This window comes from Ranitomeya imitator, chromosome 6, assembly GCF_032444005.1.
Source record: "Ranitomeya imitator isolate aRanImi1 chromosome 6, aRanImi1.pri, whole genome shotgun sequence".
NCBI lineage: Eukaryota > Metazoa > Chordata > Amphibia > Anura > Dendrobatidae > Ranitomeya > Ranitomeya imitator.
In genome coordinates, this window is record NC_091287.1 from 45,836,548 (window position 1) to 45,849,731 (window position 13,184).

At 42.9% G+C, this 13,184-nt stretch overlaps 1 protein-coding gene across 1 annotated transcript in view; it reads left to right on the forward strand.

Moving 5' to 3' along the window:
- Positions 1-2,162: 2,162 nt before the first annotated feature.
- The window catches only part of MYO3A (myosin IIIA), a 173,227-nt gene continuing 162,205 nt past the window's right edge, over positions 2,163-13,184 (forward strand). Inside the window, exons 1-2 of the mRNA XM_069732227.1 lie at positions 2,163-2,330; positions 12,112-12,246. Coding sequence (XP_069588328.1) covers positions 2,163-2,330; positions 12,112-12,246 — 303 coding nt within the window. The remainder of the gene's footprint in view (positions 2,331-12,111; positions 12,247-13,184) is intronic.

Consider the following 13,184-nt stretch of genomic DNA (forward strand, 5'->3'; position numbering starts at 1 on the left):
GACCAGCTCTACCCTCGCCTACTGTATTCTCACCCATCCCTTGTAGATTGTGAGCCCTCGCGGGCAGGGTCCTCATTCCTCCTGTACCAGTTATGACTTGTATTGTTTAAGATTATTGTACTTGTTTTTATTATGTATACCCCTCCTCACATGTAAAGCGCCATGGAATAAATGGCGCTATAACAATAAATAATAATAATAATAATAATAATGAAGGCTCCTGTGAAATTGGACCAATGGAGGGCAAGAGAGTCACGCCATATATCATGTGGACGTGCATCTTAATTCAAGCAGGACTCCTAGCCATTTCATGTAGTTATCAGATTTATTTACACAAATAGTGAAAGAGCAATGTTGCTATCTAGGGACTGAGTTAAAGGGGTGGTCTGACATGCAAAGTCATTTGCATCCTAAATCTCTATCTATTTAATGCCATATTCTAAACTTATTCTAATGTACAGTACAGACCAAAAGTTTGGACACACCTTCTCACTTAAAGATTTTTCTTGACTATGAAAATTGTACATTCACACTGAAGGTATCAACGCTATGAATTAACACATGTGGAATTAAATACTTAACAAAAAAGTGTGAAACAACTGAAATGATGTCTTATATTCTAGGTTCTTCAAAGTAGCCACCTTTTGCTTTGATGACTGCTTTGCACACTCTTGGCATTCTCTTGATGAGCTTCAAGAGGTAGTCACCGAGAATGGTCTTCCAACAATCTTGAAGAAGTTCCCAGAGATGCTTAGCACTTGTTGGCCCTTTTGCCTTCACTCTGCTGTCCAGCTCACCCCAAACCTTCTCGATTGGGTTCAGGCCTGGTGACTGTGGAGGCCAGGTCATCTGGTGTAGCACCCCATCACTCTCCTTCTTGGTCAAATAGCCCTTACACAGCCTGGAGGTGTGTTTGGGGTCATTGTCAATAAATGATGGTCCAACTAAACGCAAACCGGATGGAATAGCATGCCGCTGCAAGATGCTGTGGTAGCCATGCTGGTTCAGTATGCCTTCAATTTTGAATAAATCCCCAACAGTGTCATCAGCTAAGCACCCCCACACCATCACACCTCCTCCTCCATGCTTCACGGTGGGAACCAGGCATGTAGAGTCCATCCGTTCACCTTTTCTGCATTGCACAAAGACACGGTGGTTGGAACCAAAGATCTCAAATTTGGACTCATCAGACCAAAGCACAGATTATATACAGTACATACAGATACATACTGTACTTGAATTAGAAATTCCCTATCCTTCTCTACTTTCACTATCTAACTGCTTTTCGTTTTTTTTTCCATTTTTTTTTAGTTTTTATGATGCTTCATTTGAGAATCCAAATGCCTGATGGAATACCCAAACAAAGCATCATCAGTTGGCAGAGTGACACTGGTTTCAGGGGCCAGGCTAGTTACTTTGCGGAATTCACGATGCGATGTGCACAATGACAGCGCCCTCTCTGATGCCAGCTCAGATGAGCAGTAACGAGCCGGCACAATAGCAGTGTTAGTGTGTTGCAAGACTACTTGTAATGCAGAGACATCAGCATCGCCCCCTTAAAGTGACTTCACTTGAAGGGGTGGTGCTGCTGTTTGTATGGCAGATATTCTGACAACTTGCTCTGTTTCCAGTTCATTGCTGCTGATCTGAGCTGGCAAAAGAGAGTGCACTGTCATCGTGTGCATCAAACAGTTCACAGCAAATGAGGACTAGCCCATTCCCTCAAATGAATGTTATTGATGACACTCCATTATAGGGAGGGGGCAGGGACTGCAAAAGTGACCTCTGCATCTGCCCCTTGATAACATTTTATTTAAATATCCCAGCATGCACTGGGATTCTCAAACAATGCATCATCATAAAAGGAAGTGAAAAAAAGCAGTTAGAAAGTGTAGTTAGAGAAGGATAGGGAATTTTTTATTCAAGTATATTAGAAAATAGTTTAGATTATGGCATTAAATAGAGAGAGATTTAGGAGGAAAATGACTTTCTATGTCTTACCACCCCTTTAAAGGTGCGATCGGGGGATGGTTGTCAGCTGTTGGGTGCTAAGCAGAGGTGCAATAACAAACTGTATTGAAGGTACTGAATTACAATTCCATCCTGTACATAAAACACCTCACGCCAGCTATTTTTTTTTATTTCAGGCATCTTAATTGAAAATGTTTTCATTCCGTGGCAAGCCATTTGTATTTGATGGATTTCCAGACCCTTCTGACACTTGGGAGATAATTGAGACCATTGGAAAAGGAACGTACGGTAAAGTGTTTAAAGTCGTAAATAAGAAAAATGGAAGCAAAGCAGCTGTAAAAATTATGGATCCATTTCATGTAAGTCACTTTTCTCATTCTTTTCCAAATAAAACATATAGCGATAATGAGTATTACATTACATATTACATTATACCATTGTTGTTCTTCTATTTCACCACATGCCTCTTCTAAAATATCCATCATTTTGACAGTAGAAATCACTGTCTGGAGTCATTGGTTGTGATAAATATTATTACTTTAATAATTTTCCCAAGTGTGAAATAGTTGTGGCCAGATTACATGTATGAGAAGTAGAGATTAGAGAAGATTGGCTTGATCCACGGAGGATTGAGTTTGAGTTGAAATTACTGAAATTTGCCGTTTCACACAAATTTAAATATTTTGAGATTTGAGTCACATATCACAAAAAAATAACTTGCTGAGCACCATTTCCCACACTGCTGAAGCATCAGAGAACACGATAATCTCTTCTTGCGTTGTCACGTGCGCCTCCCCGTAATGTCCTGCAGCTATGACATCTAGCTGATCATCATACCTTGCACAGGGGGGTCAGTATCGGGGTAATCACAGATCAGCAGTTCACTGGGTAAGTTTCTCTCTCCTGTAGAGCATAAGCTCTTATGATCAGTGGGGTCCTCTCTCTCTTGTAGAGTATAAGCTCTTATGATCAGTGGGGTCCTCTCTCCCTCCTGTAGCGTGTAAGCTCTTATGGTCAGTGGGGTCCTCTCTCTCCTGTAGAGTGTAAGCTCTTATGGTCAGTGGGGTCTTCTCCCTTCTGTAGAGTGTAAGCTCTTATGGTCAGCGGGGTCCTCGCTCTCTCCTGTAGAGTGTAAGCTCTTATGGTCAGCGGGGTCCTCTCTCTCCTGTAGAGTGTAAGCTCTTATGGTCAGCGGGGTCCTCTCTTTCCTGTAGAGTGTAAGCTCTTATGGTCAGTGGGGTCTTCTCCCTCCTGTAGAGTGTAAGCTCTTATGGTCAGCGGGGTCCTCTCTTTCCTGTAGAGTGTAAGCTCCTAATGTCAGCGGGGTCCTCTCTCTCCTGTAGAGTGTAAGCTCTTATGGTCAGCGGGGTCCTCTCTCTTCTGTAGAGTGTAAGCTCTTATGGTCAGTGGGGTCCTCTCTCTCCTGTAGCGTGTAAGCTCTTATGGTCAGTGGTGTCTTCTCTTTCCTGTAGAGTGTAAGCTCTTATGGTCAGTGGGGTCTTCTCTTTCCTGTAGAGTGTAATCTCTTATGATCAGTGGGGTCCTCTCTCTCCTGTAGAGTGTAAGCTCTTATGGTCAGTGGGGTCTTCTCTTTCCTGTAGAGTGTAAGCTCTTATGGTCAGTGGGGTCTTCTCTTTCCTGTAGAGTGTAAGCTCTTATGGTCAGTGGGGTCCTCTCTCTCCTGTAGAGTGTAAGCTCTTATGGTCAGTGGGGTCTTCTCTTTCCTGTAGAGTGTAAGCTCTTATGGTCAGCAGGGTCCTCTCTCTCCTGTAGAGTGTAAGCTCTTATGGTCAGCGGGGTCCTCTCTCTTCTGTAGAGTGTAAGCTCTTATGGTCAGTGGGGTCCTCTCTCTCCTGTAGAGTGTAAGCTCTTATGGTCAGTGGTGTCTTCTCTTTCCTGTAGAGTGTAAGCTCTTATGGTCAGTGGGGTCTTCTCTTTCCTGTAGAGTGTAATCTCTTATGGTCAGTGGGGTCCTCTCTCTCCTGTAGTGTAAGCTCTTATGGTCAGTGGGGTCTTCTCTTTCCTGTAGAGTGTAAGCTCTTATGGTCAGTGGGGTCTTCTCTTTCCTGTAGAGTGTAATCTCTTATGGTCAGTGGGGTCCTCTCTCTCCTGTAGAGTGTAAGCTCTTATGGTCAGTGGGGTCTTCTCTTTCCTGTAGAGTGTAATCTCTTATGGTCAGTGGGGTCCTCTCCCTCCTGTAGAGTGTAAGCTCTTATGGTCAGTGGGGTCCTCTCTCTCCTGTAGAGTGTAAGCTCTTATGGTCAGTGGGGTCCTCTCTCTCCTGTAGAGTGTAAGCTCTTATGGTCAGCGGGGTCCTCTCTTTCCTGTAGAGTGTAAGCTCCTATGGTCAGCAGGGTCCTCTCTCTCCTGTAGAGTGTAAGCTCTTATGGTCAGTGGGGTCCTCTCTCTCCTGTAGAGTGTAAGCTCTTATGGTCAGTGGGGTCTTCTCTTTCCTGTAGAGTGTAATCTCTTATGGTCAGTGGGGTCCTCTCTCTCCTGTAGAGTGTAAGCTCTTATGGTCAGTGGGGTCTTCTCCCTCCTGTAGAGTGTAAGCTCTTATTGTCAGCGGTGTTCTCTCTCTCCTGTAGAGTGTAAGCTCTTATGGTCAGCGGGGTCCTCTCTCTCCTGTAGAGTGTAAGCTCTTATGGTCAGCGGGGTCCTCTCTTTCCTGTAGAGTGTAAGCTCTTATGGTCAGCGGGGTCCTCTCTTTCCTGTAGAGTGTAAGCTCTTATGGTCAGTGGGGTCCTCTCTCTCCTGTAGAGTGTAATCTCTTATGGTCAGTGGGGTCTTCTCTTTCCTGTAGAGTGTAAGCTCTTATGGTCAGTGGGGTCCTCTCTTTCCTGTAGAGTGTAAGCTCTTATGGTCAGAGGGGTCCTCTCTCTCCTGTAGAGTGTAATCTCTTATGGTCAGTGGGGTCCTCTCTCTCCTGTAGAGTGTAAGCTCTTATGGTCAGTGGGGTCTTCTCCCTCCTGTAGAGTGTAAGCTCTTAAGGTACTGTCACACTAGACGATATCGCTAGCGATCCGTGACGTTGCAGCGTCCTCGCTAGCGATATCGTCCAGTGTGACAGGCAGCAGCGATCAGGCCCCTGCTGGGAGATCGCTGGTCGGGGAAGAAAGTCCAGAACTTTATTTGGTCGCTGGACTCCCCGCAGACATCGCTGAATCGGCGTGTGTGACACCGATTCAGCGATGTCTTTGCTGGTAACCAGGGTAAACATCGGGTAACTAAGCGCAGGGCCGCGCTTAGTAACCCGATGTTTACCCTGGTTACCATCCTAAAAGTAAAAAAACAAACACTACATACTTACCTACCGCTCTCTGTCCTCCAGCGCTGTGCTCTGCACTCCTCCTGCTCTGGCTGTGAGCGTCGGTCAGCCGGAAAGCAGAGCGGTGACGTCACCGCTCTGCTTTCTGGCTGCCCGGCGCTCACAGCCAGACCAGAGAAGCAGAGCGCCGAGGACAGACGGCTGTAGGTAAGTATGTAGCGTTTGTTTTTTTACTTTTTAGGATGGTAACCAGGGTAAACATCGGGTTACTAAGCGCGGCCCTGCGCTTAGTTACCCGATGTTTACCCTGGTTACCGGGGACCTCGGGATCGTTGGTCGCTGGAGAGCTGTCTGTGTGACAGCTCTCCAGCGACCAAACAGCGACGCTGCAGCGATCCGGATCGTTGTCGGTATCGCTGCAGCGTCGCTATGTGTGACGGTACCTTTATTGTCAGCGGTGTTCTCTCTCTCCTGTAGAGTGTAAGCTCTTATGGTCAGTGGGGTCCTCTCTCTCCTGTAGAGTGTAAGCTCTTATGGTCAGTGGGGTCCTCTCTCTCCTGTAGAGTGTAATCTCTTATTGTCAGCGGTGTCCTTTCTCTCCTGTATAGTGTAAGCTCTTATGGTCAGTGGGGTCCTCTCCCTCTCCTGTAGAGTGTAAGCTCTTATGGTCAGCGGGGTCCTCTCTCTCCTGTAGAGTGTAATCTCTTATGGTCAGTGGGGTCCTCTCTCTCCTGTAGAGTGGAAGCTCTTATGGTCAACAGGGTCTTCTCTTTCCTGTAGAGTGTAAGCTCTTATAATCAGCAGGGTTCTTTCTCTCTTCTTCCTTACGTGTTTTCTCTAAGCAATTGTAAGCTATCCAGTATTGAGATCTGTGCTAATGTATTCATCGCAAATCAATTTTTGGGGGAAAAATTAAGCAAAGTCGAAGAATCTGAATTTCCCATTATCCACTCGTGTTTACTATGATGAAAGGTGCAGCCAGGCAGGCTTCTCCATAAGGCGCTGCAGCAAACACATCACATGATCTAGTGCAGACAATTACGGGGGACTATCACAGCCGGTATAAAAGATGGGAGCTAGCCAAGCAGCACCATCTTATGCTTTTACAGCACAGGGATAGAGGTCGGAGCACACAGCTCATACCACATAGGGATAGAAAAATGGTGTCAGTGGATTAATCTCTGTACTGTCCAGCCGTTCAACAGTGAATATATATTTATTAAGGAACAAAGATAACACAGCTTACAACTGGTAATTCTTATAGCTTACAATCTTACCATCTTGTTTGTCAACTTGCAAAGTGTAAGTGAAAGCGTGCTACATCTACACACACTGAGTGAACAGAAATGTACTGAGTTTTTTTTAGCAGTGCTTTGCTGGCAACAAAACACTATTGCTGGAAACAGAAATTCATGCACTATTAAACAGCAGTAAATAAAAGTTAATGCAATATATCTAACAATAAGCATTATTCCAACACCCCCACTCAACAACTACTTATCCTGTTAGTCGTAGAGTGGTTCTGAATTCTTCAAACTTGGCTCTTGGAAGTGGATTTGTTATAACATCAGCTATCATCTGGTCAGCCTTGCAATAAACAAACTCAATTATGCCATGTTCTATCAATCACGCAGGTGATTATGTTTAATGTCAATGTGTTTGGTTCTCACGTTAATCTTCTCACTTGCAAGTTTAATGCATCCTTGGTTGTCTTGATAAATCACCATCGGTTGAGTTGATGGATTACCAAGATCACCTAATAATTGGTTTAACTAAATGACCTCTTGACTTGGGTGAGTTGCAGATACATACTATACTTCTATAGATGACAAGGCTACAGACACCTGATTTCTGCTAGACCAAGAAATTGAGCTTTCTCCAAGCTTGAGCAAATAGCCACTTGTCGATTTACGATCACTTAAGTCGCCGACCCAGTCTGCTTCCACATAGCCTGTGAGTTTCAGATCTCCTCTTGCAGATATCCTTTTAAATTTATGTCTTGAGTCTCTTTCAAATATCGAAGAACTCTCTGAATGTCTTCTTGGCTCACTTTTTCAACATATCTGCAGAGAATTCTAATTGTTGTGGCGATATCCCATCAAGTCATAGATATTTATAGAAGTGCCCCCCGCCGATCTGCATTTATTATTGTTAGATAACAGATCATCTTTTCCTTCCAACTTTAAGTCGGATGGTTCCATTGAGGCTGATATGCCTTTGGCTGTTGACATTCCAAACTGATTCAGAATGGAGTTGATTTTTGCACTTTGGTTTAGAAGAAATCTTCCATCTTCTTCTCTTTGGACCTGAATTCCTACATAGTATGTTACATTTCCAAGGTCTTTAGTTTTAAAATGCTGATTCAGAATTTTAGTCATCTTTGCAATTTCTGTTTACTCCTGATGAACCATAACCACATTGTCCACATATAAGAGAATATATAGGGTGGGCCATGTATTTGGATACACCTAAATAAAATGGGAATGGTTGGTGATATCAACTTCCTGTTTGTGGCACATTAGTATATGGGAGGGGGAAAACTTTTTAAGGTGGGCGGTGACCATGGTGGACATTTTAAAGTCGGACATTTTGGATCCAACTTTATTTTTTCCAATGAGAAGAGGGTCATGTGACACATCAAACTTATTGAGAATTTCACAAGAAAAACAATGGCGTGCTTGGTTTTAACGTAACTTTATTACTTCATGAGTTATTTACAAGTTTCCTTTTGTTTACAGCCATTGACATGTCGCAGAGGTTAACACGTGAGGAGCGGATAGAAATTGTGTTGATGTCTGGTGAATAGTGTTGAGCGATACCGTCCAATATTTGAAAGTATCGGTATCGGATGGTATCGGCCGATATCCGAAAAATATCGGATATCGCCGATACCGATATCCGTTACCAATACAAGTCAATGGGACACAAATATCGGAAGGTATCCATAATGGTTCCCAGGGTCTGAAGGAGAGGAAACTCTCCTTCAGGCCCTGGGATCCATATTAATGTGTAAAATAAAGAATAAAAATAAAAACTGTTGATATACTTACCCTTGGACGGGCCCTGGTTGTCACCGCTGCAATCGCCATGCTTTTCTTCCTAAGAATGAGCGCTTTAATGACCTTCGATGACGTCGCGGCTTGTGATTGGTCGCTGAGCGGTCATGTGACCGCTCACGCGACCAATCACAAGCCGCGACGTCATCGAAGGTCCTTAACGCGCTCATTCTTAGGAATGAGCGCATTAATAACCTTCGATGACGTCGCGGCTTGTGATTGGTCGCGTGAGCGGTCACATGACCGCTCAGCGACCAATCACAAACCGCGACGTCATCGAAGGTACTTAACAAGCTCATTCATAGGAAGGAAAACATGGCGGTTGCAGCGGTGACAACCAGGGCCCGTCCGAGGGTAAGTATATCAATATTTTTTATTTTTATTCTTTATTTTACACATTAATCTAAATCCCGATACCGATTCCCGATATCACAAAAATATCGGAACTCGGTATCGGAATTCCGATACCGCAAATATCGGCCGATACCCGATACTTGCGGTATCGGAATGCTCAACACTACTGGTGAACGCAGTACCCGGGTCATTGCAGCAGATTTTAATGCAAGACACCCTACACAAGAAAACAGTCACCATTTCCTTGTTATTTAGGTGTATCCATATAAATGGCCCACCCAAAAAAGTTTGCCTCATCACTGAACATAATGTTCTGTGTAATCTGAGGGTCCTGTTCCAATTTTTGTTTTGCCCATTCTGTATGTCCAAGCCTCCAAAGTAGAAAATCAGAAAATAAAAGCAGCACTCTAAAAATCAAAATGAAAAACCGTGGCTTTACTGATCCATTAGCAGCAACTTTTCAGCAGATTTCTCTACCTTTCTGGCTTGAGAAAGGCAGAGAAATCTGTCGAAATGTTGCTGCTAATGGATCAGTAAAGCCACGGTTTTTCATTTTGATTTTTGGAGTGCTGTATGTTTTTTTTCTGATTGTCTATCTATCTATCTATCTATCTATCTATCTATCTATCTATCTATCTATCTATCTATCTATCTATCTACCTATCTATCTACCTATATCTGACCTAACAATAGCTGTACAGGCTGAACAGAAGTAAACATCACAGTTTGATATGCTTTATATGTATTTGGAAATTTCAAGGAAAATAAGATTACATTGTATTGATCTGAAGAGTAAAAGTCATTTACTTTCAAAGATTATATTTTGTGAAATGTCATACATAATAGTATAATTTTTTTCCCTAGCTCATTCTGAGCCTGTGCCCCAACAGAGCGAAATCTACCAAAAAGGGAGAATTGATGGACATTTGCCCTTTAGACTTCATTTAGTGTTTTGCTGGTTCAGGAAACACAAAAATATTAACTGATTTGTTGCTCTAGGGGGAACTCTGATTGGTAATAAAATATTATGTCATTCATTTAGATTGGAATGATGGGATATATTTTGAAAAAAGAATTTAATGTGTTCATTTTATTATTGAGCAGAAAACTCACAGTTCTGACTAGTCTAACAATCTACAATACAGACCAAAAGTTTGGACACACCCTCTCATTTAAAGATTTTTCTGTATTTTCATGACTATGAAAATTGTACATTCACACTGAAGGCATCAAAACTATGAATTAGCACATGTGGAATTATATACTTAACAAAAAAGTGTGAAACAACTGAAAATATGTCTTATATTCTAGGTTCTTCAAAGTAGCCACCTTTTGCTTTGATGACTGCTTTGCACACTCTTGGCACTCTCGATGATGAGCTTCAAGAGGTAGTCACCGGGAATAGTCTTCCAACAATCTTGAAGGAGTTCCCAGAGATGCTTAGCACTTGTTGGCCCTTTTGCCTTCACTCTGCGGTCCAACTCACCCCAAACCATCTCGATTGGGTTCAAGTCTGGTGACTGTGGAGGCCAGGTCATCTGGCGTAGCACCCCATCACTCTCCTTCTTGGTCAAGTAGCCCTTACACAGCCTGGAGGTGTGTTTGGGTTGTTGTCCTGTTGAAAAATAAATGATGGTCCAACTAAACGCAAACCGGATGGAATAGCATGCCGCTGCAAGATGCTGTGGTAGCCATGCTGGTTTAGTATGCCTTCAATTTTGAATAAATCCCCAACAGTGTCACCACCAAAGCAGCTCCACACCATCACACCTCCTCCTCCATGCTTCACGGTGGGAACCAGGCATGTAGAGTCCATCCATTCACCTTTTCTGCATCGCACAAAGACACGGTGGTTGGAACCAAAGATCTCAAATCTGGACTCATCAGACCAAAGCACAGATTTCCACTGGCCTAATGTCCATTCCTTGTGTTCTTTAGCCCAAACAAGTCTCTTCTGCTTGTTGCCTGTCCTTAGCAGTGGTTTCCTAGCAGTTATTTTACCATGAAGGCCTGCTACACAAAGTCTCCTCTTAACAGTTGTTGCAGAGATGTGTCTGCTGCCGGACTCTGTGTGGCATTGACATGGTCTCTAATCTGAGCTGCTGATAACCTGCGATATCTGAGGCTGATGACTCGGATAAGCTTATCCTCAGAAGCAGAGGTGACTCTTGGTCTTCCTTTCCTGTTGCTGTCCTCATGTGAGCCAGTTTCTTTGTAGCACTTGATGGTTTTTGCCACTGCACTTGGGGACACTTTCAAAGTTTTCCCAATTTTTCGGACTGACTGACCTTCATTTCTTAAAGTAATGATGGCCACTCGTTTTTCTTTACTTAGCTGCTTTTTTCTTGCCATAATACAAATTCTAACAGTCTATTCAGTAGGACTATCAGCTGTGTATCCACCAGACTTCTGCACAACACAACTGATGGTCCCAACCCCATTTATAAGGCAAGAAATCCCACTTATTAAACCTGACAGGGCACTCCTGTGAAGTGAAAACCATTCCCGGTGACTACCTCTTGAAGCTCATCAAGAGAATGCCAAGAGTCATCAAAGCAAAAGGTGGCTACTTTGAAGAACCTAGAATATAAGACATATTTTCAGTTGTTTCACACTTTTTTTGTTAAGTATATAATTCCACATGTGTTAATTCATAGTTTTGATGCCTTCAGTGTGAATTTACAATTTTCATAGTCATGAAAATACAGAAAAATCTTTAAATGAGAAGGTGTGTCCAAACTTTTGGTCTGTACTGTATATAGTGTTAAATTGGACATGTTCATATTACATGTTCTTTTTTTATGAAGGACTGATAAAGCTACTATAGCAGTGTATATATGTACCTTGATATGTGCTGTATCTGATCTCCATATGTATGCATAATCTGATTTAAGATGGAGGCATACAGAGCAGGGGTGTATATAAAAATTATGGGTCCCAATGCAGGAGTTCTAATCAGGCCCCCACCAGAAAAAAAAATAATAATAATGTATATTCAGCGGGGCAATGAAGAGCATACCTCAAAACTTTGCAGACCTTACAGAGTAATTTTTCTCCCATTGAAGACCTGGATTCCCCGTTCCTTGCTCCCATATAGTATGATGCCAACAAAAGTACCACCAAAAAACACAGTATAATATCCCCACAGTGAATTCCTACATAGCATCCCCCACCTGCACAATATGATCACCCTACTGTACCCACCCGGCTAAGTATGGTGACCACAACATTGTATGATGCCCCAACACAGCAATCCATACAGTATGATGGCCCCCAAAGCAAAGACCAAACTGCTGTGACGTTGGTCGTATTGCCGCACGTTGAAGATATAGTATATAGTTGTTGTTTTTTTGTTAACCTATATTCATTTTATTTTAATAAAATATGGAACTGGAAATCACAACCTCCACATAACTCTTCACGTATTTGCTAAATTAATCTCCATTTTTGGAATTTCAGGAGGATATCGACGAGGAGATTGAAGCCGAATACAGCATCCTGAAGGCTTTATCCGATCATGCAAATGTTGTCAAGTTCTATGGAATGTATTTCAAGAAAGATGCAAAGACTGGAGATCAGTTGTGGCTCGTCTTGGAGGTTTGTAATTATTTTCTAAATAATATATATAATTTAAAGGGAATTTGTCGCCAGGTTTTTGTTACCCGATCTGAGAGCAGCATAATGCAGGGACAGAGAACCTGATTCCACTGATCTATCGCTTATTGAAGTCTTGATATAATACTTGTTTTATCAGCTGCAGATCTACCAGTTCACTGAATGCTGAGCTCTGTACAACCCTATACAAAAAAATGTTCCTGTGCTGAGATAATCGTATAAATGTGTCTCGGCTGTGTACTGTGTAATGGCTGTGTCTGACCATGCAGAGATGCTCCAGCTCATCGGCAGGACATACCACAGCTCCTGGCCAGTGGGTGTTACCTATGAAAGCAGAGGCTGTAATGCTCTCCTGTTTTGTCTGTATACTCAATTATCATAAGAGACTAATGCTTCTAACTCCGACAGGAGCTGAGATATGTCTCGACCATGGTCAGACACAGCCATTACACAGTACACAGCAGGGGCACATTTATAAGATTATCTCAGCACAAGAACATTTTATTTAAACACATCCAATTGTGGAACTTATTATTATTCCAAGATTTATTAACTAACCGAAAAAAAACAAGATCTGAGAAAACTAAATAGTAGATAATATTCCCCTGTGTTTAATAACTTACATACCATTTTCCGATTTTGACTAGACAGGTTAGGGCTCCACAGCAACAAAAGTCATGGGGCAGCAGTTCAAAGACAAGTCGTGAAAAAAACCCCCAATATATTGATCTTGTCTGCAACTTAACCCCTTAGCGACCGTTAATTAACGGCGCTGTGGAAAAAGTACACAGCACCCCCCAGAGGCCGATTTTCACCGGGGTCTCGGCTGCCGGGGGTAGCCGAGACCCCAGAGAACATGATTCGGGGGGTTTTTAACCCACCCCGCATTTGCGATCGCCGGTAATTAACCGTTTACCGGC